General features: G+C 46.3%; 1 protein-coding gene across 4 annotated transcripts in view; it reads left to right on the forward strand.

Moving 5' to 3' along the window:
• The window catches only part of MAPKBP1 (mitogen-activated protein kinase binding protein 1), a 104,015-nt gene that overhangs the window by 41,196 nt on the left and 47,699 nt on the right, over positions 1 to 15,120 (forward strand). For all 4 annotated transcript variants that reach the window (XM_075425651.1, XM_075425654.1, XM_075425653.1 and 1 more), the window contains exons 4-5: positions 11,470 to 11,532; positions 12,123 to 12,180. In XM_075425651.1, the coding sequence (XP_075281766.1) occupies positions 11,470 to 11,532; positions 12,123 to 12,180 (121 nt within the window). The remainder of the gene's footprint in view (positions 1 to 11,469; positions 11,533 to 12,122; positions 12,181 to 15,120) is intronic.

The raw sequence follows: 15,120 nt of genomic DNA on the forward strand, positions 1-15,120 counted from the left end.
CTCTATATTATGCTCAGATACAGGAAAAGCAGAGGTAAATGTTCATCTTCCATTAAAGCCAGAGCTGTCACAAGGCTCCTAAAAAGATAACATAGGCAGAATTGAGTTTTACCAACCTGGCAACGTCTGGGCTGTTCCTGCCCTGAGAAGCAGCGGAGCTGGGGCAGGGAGCCGGTGAGAGCGCTGGGTGTTTGGGCCTGGGAGCCGCGGCAGGCTTCCCGAGGGCTGTGGCACAGACTGCAGATGGGGGGAGAAGCACGCTTCCCTCCTGCCCCTTCTTTCCGCATCTGCCAGCCTGACCTTGTAGGGCTCCGAATAGGCAGGGCTGGCAGGAGGCTTCATTGCCTTTTTGCTGCCCGAGGCAGCTGTGAGCTTTGCCATGCCTGGAGGAGCTGAAAACAGCTGACCGTTTGGAGCAGGTGATTCTTTAACTCCATGCTTTTGAAGAAGCAGGGTTTTTTTTTTTTTGTCTCTGCTGCTCTTACAGAGATACGGCAAGGATTATGCTTACCGAAGCGTTCAAGGGGAAAAACTGCTCCAGTTTCTCTGCCGCAGTGGGGGCTTTTGCCGTCTGCTGTGGAACGCGGGAGAGAGCAGCGACGGGTCGATGGGCACCAGAGGGGCCTGCCCAGAGCCTTACCCTCCGTTTGGCCACCCTCCCCAGGAAGACGGTGGTGGGGAGGGGGCTGGGAGACAGACCCACCTCAAGTCTGGTTCTTTCTGAAGGTTAATTAGATGAGAAGGGGGAGAGAGTTAAATCGTATTACTTTTTGTTTTGTTCCTTTGATTGATGCCACTTTAATATTGGCTACACCGCTTGCTCATGGTAAAACAATTAAAGCCCTGAGGCATCTGCTATGAGCTGTCATGTTCGTCTGCCCCAGATGATTAGTTTGACGTATAGATCTTTCTCCCTGCTCCGGAGCTGCTGAGGCGCAATGAGGGAATACTCTGGCTGTGCTTGCCACTGGAAACGGAGGCGCTGGCCAATTGCTTCCGAGTGGGATATGTTTTGCCTTTGGGACTTGCTTTTATCGATGGCACTTACCTTTTGAGGCTTGGTGGGGTGATGGGAGCTGCTCTTGCAGAGAAGTCGGTGCAGACCTGAAGTGCAGAACTAGATGTTCCCGTGTAAGCCCAGCTGGGTCTGCGGATCTCTGCAGGGAGCTGCTTGTTCCCAGGAGGGTGCCTTCGGAGAGAGTTCCCATCTTCTCTTGTTATGCCATTGGGCTGGAGAGCAGAATTTGCTCAGCAATTGATGTCAGATTTTATTGTTCTGCAGGAATTTTATTGTAAACTTTGTTTCTCTATCTTACTTGCCTTTTCCTCTGAACTGCTATTTGCCTAGAGTTTTCATTTTTTTTCATTTTTTTCTTTTTTTTTTTTCTTCCTTCATCTTGTCTTTCATTGCTTCGTCTTCCCCCAGATCTGTGCATTTTCTTTTCTCTGAGGCAATTCCCTTGGGCTTTGTTACACTCAGTTGTTGCTATGGGCAAAGAGGAAGCACACCTTATATATATATATGGGCTCTGTGTCTATATAAATAAAAAAAGGCAAGAATTTATTGTTAGTATAACTGAACTCCAAGAATCATTTTAATCTAGCACTAATTATTACAGAAGAAGAAAGAATAATAATGCATTAGAATACTGCTATATAGAAAAAGTCTCAATAATTGTGATAACGCAACTAAAATTGTAATTAATTTCTGCATTGCTTTTCATTTTTCCTGTTGCTCCTCTGGATCTTAAAGTCTGTCATTGGAGGGTAACACCGCAAATCTTCAGCCTTTGTAACCCTTCACTGGGAGGAATATGATGTGGGTTTTGCTGGATTCTTCCTCACTCCAGGGCCCACCTGGCTCATTTTTTACATGTTTGCCAGCACACTTGCACACCTTTCTCTGAGTTGGTCTGCCACTCCACGATGCTGCTGAATTCACGATGTATGGTGTCTTTCATGCATGTTGGATATTACTTCTTTGTTTTCTTTGTTACCCTAGAACCTGTTGTGTCCAGCTCCAGGTCTGTATTTCTTTCACGGACTGTGGGCAAGTTGTTCACAGCTGTGGGGTCTCCGCTCCCAAACATGTGCCTCATCTCTTATCATCCCATGCCTGTACTCCTCTGCACTGCATCCCGCATCTCCACTTCTCAAGGCCTCTGCTATCATACCATGCCTGCATTTCTCTCCACTACATTGTTGTGTTAGTTGTAAATATCTCAGTCTACACAGAATAACTGCTTGTTACTGTTATTTATATAAAACTATGGTTGTATCACACAAAGATAAACAGGAGTAAAACATGTTGGCCGGGGACACTTGGTCAGTTAGAGAAATTGTCGTCGCAGCTCAACCAAGTAAAACAGATCTACAGGCAGGTCAAGAAAAGTTCAGAGCAAGTAAGCCCAGGAAGCCTGAGGCGTTTCAGACTCAGTACAAAGCTTACGACGACCTGGTGCTGAGAACAGCAAATCTGAGGCTGTCAGCCAGACACTGATCGAAGAGGGACTGGCGCTGGAGAGCAAGCGGAGGTGTGGAGCACAGCTGGGGAGCAAGAGATCCCCGAAGCAGGTGTCTTGGCTGGTCTGTCACAATGGAGAGGTGTTCTCTTGTACTTGTTGCTGTGCCCTTGACAGCTGTAACTTTGGGAGGAGGCCTAAGCGTATTGAGACAAGTCCTTTCTCAAGAATTAACACAGTGTGCTGTCATTCTGTAGCATCCATCATGGAAAAAATTGCATTCACTGCCTTGACGCAAAGCTCTTCACGTTTTTAACCATGTTGGTTTCATGCTGTTTATTTCATCCCTCTTGGTTGCACCTGGGATCAGCCAATCTCTGCTCAAGGCTCCATTTTCTCCTGATTCTCAGTCTCTCTTGTCTGACTGATCAGCACATTTTCTTGTCATGAACTGTCTCAGTGATCCTTTTATTCCTCCAGCCTTTCTATCATCAGTTGCCCATTGCTCCAGCCCCTGGGACTGCTGCTTATTTGCAGTGTTCGGTGGGTGTTTGCCAAGAGCGCTGAAATAAAACACAGCTCTGCAACTCCTACTCCCAGCCCAGCTGATTTAATGCTTCATGTAGGTGTGTTGTTTGCATTGCTTCCCTGCCCCTAGGGAAGTGAGTGGTTTTGGAGAGAGGGAGGGAGAAACGTGGACTCTGTCTGTGTATGTGTGTTATAGTCAGCCATATGTATGCATGTGTCTGTATATATACCTACATACACGTGTGTGTGTGTGTACATGTGTTTGTCATCAGTGCCTGATGTCCTTTGAGGCTTGTCAGACATGCAAGCTGACAGGTAGTTCAGTGTGTGTAAGTGCAGCTGCCACTTTGCGTGGCTTCGTTGTTCTACCTACCTTTGCTGCAGGCTGGAGCAGAGATAGGATATTCTGCAAGGCAGGGGAGAAGGCCTGTCCCCTGTTCTGCTGGGGCAGGGTTTTATCCCTGGTCTCTCATCCATGAGGAGTGGTGTTTTTTTTTTTTTTTTTTCCCCTGGCTTTGGAATATCAAAGGGAATTTGGATGTTTTGAAGGTGAAGTTCCTGCTGAATCACTGGTGACTAGGCAGCCATGAGCCATAACAATTAACTGGAATCGTTTTCATCTTCCTTGCAACTGTAATCATTCCCAGTTGGTAAACTGGTTTAAATTCTGTGGTTTTCCTCTGAGCCCGTTTCTCTCCTCTACTTTCCCCACACGCTCTTCTTGCCCAGGTCTTTCACAATCTCCGTCTGGCTTAGCTCTTTGCCTACCAGAAAAGGTGCCTCCCTATTGTACAGCTCTGTGAAAAGCCATCCCTCTCCCGAGGGCACTGCCGCTGCATCGCTGGCTCCAGCGTGGCTGCTGTGGAGTTGCATACAGCTTACCAGGCGGGAGACAGGGCCCGGGCTGTCTTTTGTCCCCGCATCCAGTTTGTGCGAAGCGTGGAGTCAGAGTTCTCCTGAATCATCACTCTGCCTGGTGTTTGCCCACTGTCAGAAGGGTCGCTGGTTTTAAAACTCCTGCTTCTCTGCCCCCTTGAAAAGAGACCTTGAAATAACCTAGCCTTGGAGATTTCCATGCTAAGATGGAGTTTTCCATCTGTGGTTGTTCCAGAGGGGTGAGGGTACGTTGCAGCGAGACCAGCTGGACCCACCAGAAATCGCTGTGGCCGGTTGTTGTGGGCAGGCAGTGCCTTTGCTCTGGTAGGAGGCAGGCAGGAGGACTCCTGCAGAGTTCCTCCTCTGGGTTCCCGGTAAAGCTGAAACTTCGGTGGTGTCTGTGCGCAAGAGTGGTCTGGACTGCTCAGTGTACAGTTGCAATCTCTGCTGCTTATTAGATCTTTTAATCCATTTACGTGTTGGGTTTTTAAAAGTCTTTTTAAAGTGTTTTGGGTATCTTTTCAGATCTGTGCATCTGTTCTCTGCCATCTGCAGCTTGAGGTCAGAGACACGGCCGGTTGTTTTAAAGATACAGTTTGGCAGAGCTGCTGATGGAAGCTGTTGGCTGTGCATGGCAGGAGTTTGTGTTGGCCCTGTGAAGGGCAGGAGCTGGGGAGAAGCTTCTTGGGCACTCAGCCCTCTCCCCTCATCTGCAGCAGAGCCTGTATATGTAGGCAGCACAAACCATGCCAGCAGCAGCAGATCATGAGGATGGCAACATCTTTCCCAGGTGGTGGGAGAGCAGTTGCCTGTTTTTCTGCATGTCATCAAACCACATAGGCACTGGTGGTTTTTGTGGGTGTGGAGGGGTGGGCATTTTGAGGGTCCCATGTAAGGGGATGTATTATTTATTCTTTTGCATGGTTTGCTCTGCTGTCTCAGTCCGTTGAAGGTTGAATGGGAAGAGAGCTATAGCTGGTGTTACCCTACCTTAGCTGAGGAGAGTAGAGTAATTAGAGCACTGTCCTGTGGTTATGCAGATGACACTGGGCAGAGACAGGGGGAGATGCTATTTGGCTCCTTCATCTCACGTTCCCTTGTACTGGACACGTCTGCCCTGCCAGTCAATGGCAATGGGAATTCAGCAGGCTGAAATGGTGGGGGGAGCAGAGGGTGCTGTTGTCCCTTTGGGGGTTATCTCTACAAATCCTTCTCATCAGTTCTGCTCTGCTGTCTTGTAGACTTGGTTTACTGTGGTGCTGTCCCTCTTCTTGTGCGTGGGTGCACACTGGCTTAAGATATATCTCTGAGCGTCAGATTTCTGGAGGCAAGGTGGATAGTCTGGACATATATCTCTAGAATCTGCCCTGTTCTTCCCTATGCCTGGGCTTTTGGAGGCAAGATACTGGAATTTAGTTTAGCCTGGTGTAGCTGTTCTTGTGTTTTTTGGAGCAGAGGCTGTTCTGTGATGCGTTTGAGCTCCCACTCCTGCAGTTTTGGGGTGCCACACAGCTTTTTAAACAGAACAAACATGTCCCTTGTTGGCAATCAGAAAGTCCTACTCTATAAGCCTAGCAACACTCAAAGTGTATTGATCACTTTCTTTTTTACAGTGAGTTTCTTATTCAGCATTTGCAGCTTTTCGTTATTCTGTGCTGGTTTCTGAAGAGTGAATTTAGCTGCATCTCTCGGGCTCCCACCCTTCGAGTCTTCTCCGGTCATGGCTTGGTGCAGGGAGCTCCGAAGCCTTTTCTGCTTGGGCAGCAACACCGATTTCTTAACCTCTCAACAGATACATCTCTCTTCGCAGCATGCATTTAATTAATATAGCTTGCATTAAAATACCTATTCAGTTACTTAGTCAGCGCGCACATCCTCTCTCATCGCTGTTAACCCACTCCCAGTACTAGCCGTGAATTGAAGAAGCTTTTTGGCAGGAAGAGTTGCCACATAGAAAATTAACACCAGCTTTTGTAGACACTGCTTCACTCTGATCAAGCTTCCCTTGGCAACCAGTGCAGTGTAAGAAAGATTTTGTTCCTATCAATGTCTGTCTTCTTTCTCCTGCATGTAGTGCGTAGGAAGCTATTGCACTCTCATTTGAATAGCTTTGGGTGGGGGGAAGAGAGCAGAGTATGAGCCAGAAATTGAGAAATGCACTGATTTTGAAGGGAGGAGACTGTTTGTTCTGTTCATTTATTCTTGCAGCAGTATGAAAGGGAGATATTGGAGTGGGGGAGAAAGAAAGCCAATGTTTGTTTTGATGTCTTAATGGAGTTTTCTTTCCTCTGTACAGCATCCTCTTTATAGCATAGGCTGCATGCATTTAGGAGAGGAGAGGACTTGACCCATGAACTCTGCCTCCAGTTGTGTGTCCCACAAGATAGTGTAACGCTGGTTGATGGAGAACTTGGAAAGGCGTGCTATCACAGGCTTCTGATTTTCCCAAGCCCCCTGGAGGGGAGTGTGGCCTGCAGAGGAAGAAAAGAGAAAAACTGACTTCTGCAGAAATCTGTTTTTTATTAGCTTGCTGAAGGAGGTGGCTGGGGGAAAGCAGCTGAGACTAGAGGGATATGCCGGGGAAAAGGAGGACAGTGAGAAGAGTGCAATGCCCAGGAACTAGGATTTTGGCAAGAGCAGGAGTGAAGCCAGTAGGAGAAAAAGGAGAAAAGACAGAAGTAAAGGTGGAGAGCGCTGCATGGAGTGACCCACTGCTGCTTAGTGAGTCAGATACTTCGTATGAATGTGATACTGACGTCTGATTCCTTTCTATTTCTGCCTCTATATTTAGCTTAAGGAAATTGCTTCTTTTTTACGTTTTGGTTTTTTTCCTCTTGCTGGAGCCAATGGAAACTGCTGTGACACTCCCTCCCTTGCCTCCCCCTTTGAAACAACACCAGCTTTTTATATGCATATATGGTGCACAGTTGTGCGCATATAAGATAGGGCTGTGCCTTCTTGGAGGTTTGAAAAGCTCTGTAAGGAACCTTTCACCACTTTCTTGTTGGCTGATCCAGATGGGCTCCCTGGTAGAGGGAGCTCAGGTTGTCTACAAAAACCTTTGACATCGCCGTGAGAGCTGATTCTGTCCTTCCCTTCTGTTTGAGGTTACCTGAATATCCCACGAGAAAGAGAAGAACTGTGAGAGATTCCACAGCTAAGTTGTTTTAAAAAGTTGCTTGCATCGGGAAGGTGTACTTAAAGGTTGTGGGGTGGCATCACAGACCTGGAAATAATAGCTTAAAATACATATGCCATTGCCGACGGGCTCAGCAGTAACCAGCATGCAAACAAACAGGACACTTGATCTCAGCTGGCTGATAGATAGTTTGTACAGCTGTAATCCATACAGCAGTGAATAGTTTCTGTAAACATCTTGGAAATCAGAATATACTTGTGGATTAAAAAGGTGCTGTGGTCATCAAGCCCTGCCCGCAGCCGCAGAGGTGTTAAGATTTGTGCTGAAATAAGGATGCTAACAATATTGACCCCCTAAACAGCTAGTGTGAACCAGGTTCAGTGTTTCTCTGGCTAGGTCCCGTGTGAGGTGCTTTTGGAGCTAGTCTCAGTTTGCATGTTGGCACTCGCATTTAAAAAGATCTCTTCAGACAAAGGTGTCTTGAGAGCTTGAATTTGTTTTGGAAGCTTCAGTTTGGGAAAGGGGTGGGGCGAGTGGAAAAGGTGATGTGACCATTAGAGAAGTGCAGGTTTGCAGTACTTTGCTTGGTCTGCATCCACAATTGGAAGCTAGGAACAAAAAAGATCAATGCTTTCTTCTCTTGCTTCCTTTCCATCCCTCTGGCTGCAAAATGCTGAATGCAGTCTTATAAAGGAGCAGACAAAGGTGGAGGACGGATAGATGGGTGTGTACTCTTGTATGCAATTAATTTTCCATGGTAATTATTATTTTAACTGCTGTAAGATTAAAGCCAACATAAATGGAAAGGAATAGATACTTTGAGTATCCTGAGGGCTTGGTAGCCTTGCTGGGCTTGGAGACAGTGCGGAGTAAGTGGGACAGCAATCTGGCCATTCAGTGTCTTCATTCCCTGTATTTTGCAAGACAAATTTCCTTTGCTAAAACAGAGCACACCCAGAGTACTAATGGACTCTGAGCCATTTTGTTTGGGGAACTGCTGCAGGTTCTGCTGAAGAATGACTTGCTGGCTGTGTGGGGTGGAGATGCTGCTCTGGGGCCACACTGAGCTGAGCTGTGAGTGTCTGAGCAGGCAACTGAGGCTGCCCTGAACAATCAGAAGAGACTGAAGTGCAAGAAATAGGTGGCTTCTGCTCGTTGAGGAGACGTGCTCTCTTGGATGAAGTGGACTAGATACCTTCCCAAGCATTTTGAGGGAGTCAGTTTTCAAAGTCTGGTGCTCGTGACTCCCAGAACAGTATCTGTGTCCTGCAATAAGATTTGCGGTTTGTGTCCTGCCATCTTGCTCAATAAGGTGTTGGCTGGAGTCTTCATTGCGCTTGTGTATGGCAGACAGGAGAGTGATGGTGGGAAATAGGCATGGGACAGCATAGCAGTGGGGTAGCTTTGGTTGGGTAGCAGCTAATTTAAGAAAGCAGGTTTAGAAGATGAATTGATCCTGGCTGAATGACTTTATTGGTATAGAGGGTCATAACCAATCAGCAAGTTATGTTAGTTGTTAGCTTCCGACTCAGCGTAACCACGTGCAATCTTATTTCACCGAGTCTGTGAGTTAAAATTACCTTTTTGTGGCATATATCAATGTTTGCTGACCAGTAAGGAGATAATGTCATTTATTTCCCTCTCCGCTCCCCAACCCCCTTCCCCACCTCCAAAGACACAGTTTTTTAATTACAGGTCAAATTCAGTGAATTGAGCTTAGGAATATCTCAAGACAGTCGAAATATCCGTGTTTGTGGTGGCTGCTCTGGCACGAGAAGCCGTGTGGCTCTTGGAGCGGTTTGTCGATTTTCCTCGGTGTGTGAGCTGGGTGGCCCTTACCTTCATTTGTGGGCTCTGGACTTGGCCGAGGGTGAGAAGCAGGGAGGAAGCCTGCCGGTAGGCAGCCCGCTCTAGAGTGCAACTGAGCTAAAATTCATGATTCTAAGTGGCCAAAGACTCTGTCATGTAAGTTAATAATGGCAAAGCCCTGGATCTTTGTGGCTCACTGTACTATTCTAGGAAATGGTTTGTTTTCTTGCCTGGTTTGAAGACCATGCTTTGTTTTTTGCATCTTTCCTGTGTTTTTAGACTGTGTTCACTTCTCTGAAGTCCTGTTTTTCTGTAGAGTTCCTCACAATAAAACAGGAACTTAAATTTAAAAGCTGCATAGGAAAGTCTTTGCCAGGATTTCGTGTCTTTCCTTTATTCTTTCTGTTTTTTTTAAGTTTATTTTGAGCACAATTCATCCCTGTCATAACTCAACAAGATTTTGGTCCGTTAACCCTATCCAACTTCATATAATGGGGTTTTGCTTGGCTTTTCTGATTAGCTGGAGGCTTGGTATTAGATAGATTTTCACATCTGCTAACTTCCTATTTCATAACTTGTGATTTGCGAGGCTTAACCTCTCCTGACTTGCTAATGGATCACAAACCACCTGCTTCTTTACACTAATCCCTCAGAAATATATAGCATAGCTTTGACTTGAAACTCTCCAGATTGGTTCCCCAGGATAGAAAGTGCAGAAGGATCAATCCCCGGTCTGAACAAACTGCTTATTTACACTTTCCCTGCTCTTCCACTAGATTACGTCTCCAACCATGACTGTCTGCCATAACTATCAATAAAAGTTTGGTGCCTTTTGCACACACGTACACACACTCCCCCCTTGTGAATGGTTGGTGCATTGGAGGTTAAAGCTTTGGTACCCTCTGATGGTGTCCGCTTTGAGCTGGCGACGTTAACGGAGCGTGACAGCGTCAGCCAAGGACTCTGAGCTCAAGGTCTTGGTGCATCAGTCCTCCTTTCTGCTCTCTTTTCCATTTCAAAATTTACACCACTTCTGGCATGGTGGCCCAGTCAGACCAAGGGAAGGGTCAGCTGCCCAGGCTAGGTGGGGAGGTGCCAGAGGCATCGCAGGTCCCTGCCAACCCTGAGCCATGCCTGCAGCACTGCTCACCCTGCCTGCTGCTGGGGGCACGGAGAGGGGTCTGGGAGGACACGGCTCTCGTCCTGGGCAGCACGGCACTGAGGTGTGCTTAGTCCTGGCCAAAGCCCTGTGCATAAGCGTGCCCTGCCTGTGATGAAATGCCAGTGAGGTCTGTAGGGGAGGTGCTGCAATGGGTTTCTGTGATGCCTCGGATTTTGCCTTTCTGCTTGGCTGCTTCAGGCCAACTCCTCGACTTTTGTCCTCACATTTCTCCCCTTGACTGACGTCTGTAGCCTGGCACATGTTGCGGGTGAGCCCTGGCGTGATGGTGACGTGAGCAAAGTCCCCGGCGTGGCGAGGGCTGCTGGCAGTGGAGCAGGGGCATCCCACAGCACTCCCCTGGCACAGCAGCAAAGGAGGAGCCAGGAGTCTCCGAGCGCTGGCAGTGTCTGCTAGCAAAGGGACACGCAAAAACCACAATTTCTGTTTTAGAGGTGAAGTGAGAGATAGGGCATGAGGTCATCAGAGCAATTGCTGTTCTAACTGAGGCCAGTTTTCCATTCTTTGTATTCACTTAACAGTTACTCTTTTGGGAGGGGACAGTAAGGGCCGTGCATTTTCTGCTACCAGTGGCTACTGCTCTCTGCTATGAGACAAACGCTGTTGTGTGTGTAGGCCGCTTGTGGGGCGGGGAAGGCTTCAGTACCTGGGACTGCCCCAGGCTGGTTGTGGTGGTCTGAGATGCCAAGGCAATGTGCTGTGGGCAAGATTAGTAGGGAAGTGGGGATGCTTCTCCGTCCTTCCCCTCCCAGTCAGTGACTGTTTTGCTCCCAGTGGAGGTGATTGTATTGCTTACCAGGTGTTTACTACTGCTTGCTTTTGCAGTTCGTCTTGCTGAGGCGTTTCCTGCAGAGCCCCTGAGCAAGTTATTTATTCAGACTTGTCCCTTGGGTCAGTAGTTTTTGGCATCATATGTCTCACTTCTTAACAGGCCAGCTGCCTTATGTGCCATACTCAACAGTTTCTCTCCTGTCTAGTGTTAGGGCCAGGCACAGAAATTTAGGCCTTCTACCTCCCCTTCTTCCCACACCGAGAGCTTTTCTCAAAGATCCCCTCTTTCCTTCTTCCTGACGTTCTTACTCAGGTCTAGACATGCTGTTTTTGTGCCCAGTACATAGGGTCACTTTTGTGGCAGGGGACATAATCCATTAGGGCCATTGCACAAACTGTCGTGGTTAACCATCCTGTCCAGCTTGGGCAATCAGAGACTTGGGGCTCCCAGATGCTGGAAGGGTACTTATTTATGGTAGTAGCGCATGGTGCTCCTCAACATGGGAGAGACTTGTGATTCCCCTCTGGCTGGCTCTTTTCCTTTGTGATTTCTGGTTAACCCCAGCTCAGTCTGTGATATTAGCAGATGAAACAGCATTTTGGGGCTGCTTTTGCCTTTGCTCTACCGGCAAGGATAGCTCTTTGGCTTTATTTATACACGTGGTCATATCAACTCTTTCTGTTCTTCTGTTTCCTGCATCTAGGTGTGTTGTTGTGCTGTTCAACCCTAGAAAAAATAAGCAACACCATATTCTAAACAGTTCCAGGTGAGTGAAGCTTTAAGCTGGACTTGCTTTCTGTGGGAGGTGAATTCAAGGTTTTTATGGCTGAAGTGCAGGAGCTGCAGTTGCTCCAGGCTAAATCCACTCAGTGAGAGCTGCCTTGGGGAGAATCTGCCTGCCAGTTTGACTCCAGCTCCTTCTAATGGGAAGTGCTATTGCCAGTGAGGCACCACCTCATAAACATTGTGGTCCCATGAGGAGCTGCTAACAGGCATGATATGGAGGAGGTCTTACTAGAACTCCATGGTATCTTATTTTTATTTTCTCCACCTGAAACTATGACCTCATTATTGAAACCAGGGCTAGGATGTGGTCCTGCATCTGGAGTAAAGGCACAAGGATGAAACTTGACTTTTGGAGCTTTTACACTGCTGTCGGCATGCTGCTTGAGACTTGGGCAGTAGGGAATCGCCAGGGCAAGTGTGAGACTGCTGGTAAAACAAAACCATTGTGTCAGGCTATTATGTGTGATTTCAGACTCTTTCCAGTGCATCCCGAACTACTCTTCCATCATGATGTATTGAAATGAAATCACATGTTGGAAATGTTTCTCAGTGTCATTTTTTCTGTTTTAGGAAAACAATTACAGCACTCGCTTTCTCTCCAGATGGAAAATATTTGGTTACAGGAGAGGTAAGTACAAGAGGAGAGAGGGCACACCTCGTCCATCGCATTTTGAAGCAAGGCAGAGCTGCCTTGACATAGATAACCCTTTTTCGGTGCTGTATCTCTGGGTGGACATACTGGGGTGTGGATGGATCGGGTGCTCTTGCTGGCACTTTTTCAGTGTGTTGTTTCTCATCAGCTTGGGGGCTGGATTTTCTGGGGTGGTGTCTGTGGGCTGAATTTAGAGTGAAAGGCAGTGGAAGGACACACAGCATGGCTCTACTGTAGCATCAGAGGAGAATAGTTAGATGGTCCTTAATCTTGGTCTGAGCTTAGCATTGTCCCTTTAGGATTTCAGGAAGTAATTGAAGCCAGTAACAGTGTTGTGGAAAAAGTGAAAAGTGCATGTGGAATGGAACTTTAGGAATAGTGACAGAGGATGCTGGTGCCTGTGGTTTGGCATTGTATGTTTGGCTGAGAGCGACAATTGCTTCCTCTTTCCAAACATGCCCAAGGGGGAGAATAAGGATAAGTGTGCTGTTTGTCTGTTCTGCATTAGAAGTTCAAGACATAGGCTGTGTGTCATGAGGTTGGAATTGCTGGATGTTAGAAATCCACAGAAATGCTGACTGTCCCCCACATGGTTGTGCTCAGTTTGCTCTTGTGTGTGATTAATAGTATTTTGCCACTAATCTCTGTGCCTCTATACGACGTGGGAAGGGAGCATGTGTGAAACAGGTCCCTTCCTGAGCCTCAGCTGCAGAGAAGTGTGTCACAGCCCTGCGTCAGAGCTGTCAAGACAGAGGCTGTTCACTTCAGAGGTCACTGATGCAGCCACCGTGATGGCAACTGGCATGGCATAGTGGGGCTCCCAGACTGAGCCTGAATCCTGCGTGGATCAGGCCAAGAACAGAAACAGCAGTGTTTTGGGATGGAGGCTACCTTGACACAGAAAAAAAGTAAGGACAGATTTTCCATTGGAGCACCAGAGATTGTTGTTACTAATTTTTAGTGAAAGCATGAGGTTTTGTAGCTGTAACTTGTTTTAATGCCTCTTTACTCTAGAAGTCTTAGTGTAATAATTAAACTTTATATTAAAGTTATAATATATATATATATTTTTCTCCTTAGTGTTCAGTTCCGATGATTCTGGTGCCTTCTTGGTTTTTTTTGGGGTTTTTTTTTTTTTTTTTTAAATCTCTGGTGCAAATGTGAAAAGTGAAAAATGAAGTGGGTGTTTTTCTTACATACAGCCCAGACTTTTCAGTTTGAAACTTCATTGGGGTAAATGGCAAGTTCAGATTTTTTATTTTATTTTTTTTTAAAAGTCTTTCCAGTGATACGTGAAAGCTTTTTTTTTGCCTTGTTGCAAAAACATGTCTCCTCTTGCCCTGTTGTAAAACCATTTCTCTTTTTGGTATCCTCCCACGTGTCTGACATTTGAGTTATTACTTGGTGTAGCAGTGTCCCCTGCCGGTGTCAGCAGTCTCGTCTTAGTTCAACTTCTGTACAATGAGTTGTCCCATAAGCAAATGCTTTCTTGTTCACTTTGTCAAGCTCACTTTTAGCAGCCTTACGCTAATTCTGCCTAGTGACATCTTAGTTTTCTGCATGTTTGGCTTTTCAGGAAGGAGACCACGGAGGGTAGTTATTGGGTGATATACACATGAAATGTCTTCTGTGTTTTTCAAATACAGAGGAAAATTGATCCATCCCCCCCCCCCCCCCCTTTTTTTTTTTCTTTTGTTTTCTCCCCGTGGAGACATAGATTCCTCATCCGTGGGAATCACATAGACCTCACTTCTGGTGAGCATTTTTTTAAATGATGGAATATGAATTCAATTTGTTATGGTCTTGGGATGTATGCTAAGGTCCTAGGAACATATGTGTATGTATATACACACACATATGTATATATGTGTTTAAGTATAGCAATTGCTTTGAAGAGCAGCTGATTCAGCTCATTGTAACATCTTGTCAGCCACCTTGAGACCTGAGCTCTGACTTGCAGGAGGGAGAACTGTACCAACTGCAGTAAAATCTGGCCATGGCATTCTTCCAGGCCACAGGCAGTCACTTGGCAAAGGTTTTGAAAAAGACAATTCAAACATGCACAGCTCTGAGTTTTTAAAACTTTGACTTCTCCTTGTGATCAGACTTGCCTCTTCCACACAACCAAATTACTTAAGACTGATCAGAAAAGGTACCATTTTTTCATGTTGCCATGGATATGTTATCTTGCAAACTGCTGTTTTGACAGACTTCAGCATGAAATCATGAGCAGGCTCTTGAGTAGGATTTGCACATGGGGCACATTTTTGGCCAGCATTTCAGCTCATCTTGTGTGCCTTGTTTTATTTTGATGTAATAATAAATAAGTAAAGAAAAGAATAAAATTCTGGCAGAAGGTGCTGAACTGGTATTTCTGAAGTCTATGACCTTCTGTTTCTCTGGAGAACAAGTGTAAAACCAGAGGCTCTGTTCCCTCAGTATCGTTTTCTTTGGCACTGCCCTGCCCATATCCTTCCAGGCAGCATGCATCTGTGTGTTACCTTTTTGACAGAAATGTTACTGCTGGTCTCCCAGAGCCCCTCTCAAATGCTGTGTGATAGTTATCACAACAGTCATGTCGTGTTTTTGTATGGCGTGACCTGGTTTGAGATCTTGGATGTCCACATTGTGTTAGGAGCAGGGGATGTGAGGGCTTTTGGTTTCACTGAATCCAGAGATATGGTCTTCTATAATCCTTTTCATGAGCTGACTGTGAGTTCCTATTGCAAAGATCAGGGATGTGCATTAAAAGTATTGTTCTAGTCTCTGGCTGTTTAGTGAGTAGCATAAGAAAAGGATTAAAGCAGGGGAGATTGTACTAATTCTTTCAGACACCTGTTGAGATGCATATACTCCTTAGGTTGTCAGTCTCAACCTGGGCTTCAAAGAGTCGGAGGAACTCAAGTCTAACCTCTA

The sequence above is a fragment of the Opisthocomus hoazin genome, chromosome 7, assembly GCF_030867145.1.
Source record: "Opisthocomus hoazin isolate bOpiHoa1 chromosome 7, bOpiHoa1.hap1, whole genome shotgun sequence".
Lineage (NCBI taxonomy): Eukaryota > Metazoa > Chordata > Aves > Opisthocomiformes > Opisthocomidae > Opisthocomus > Opisthocomus hoazin.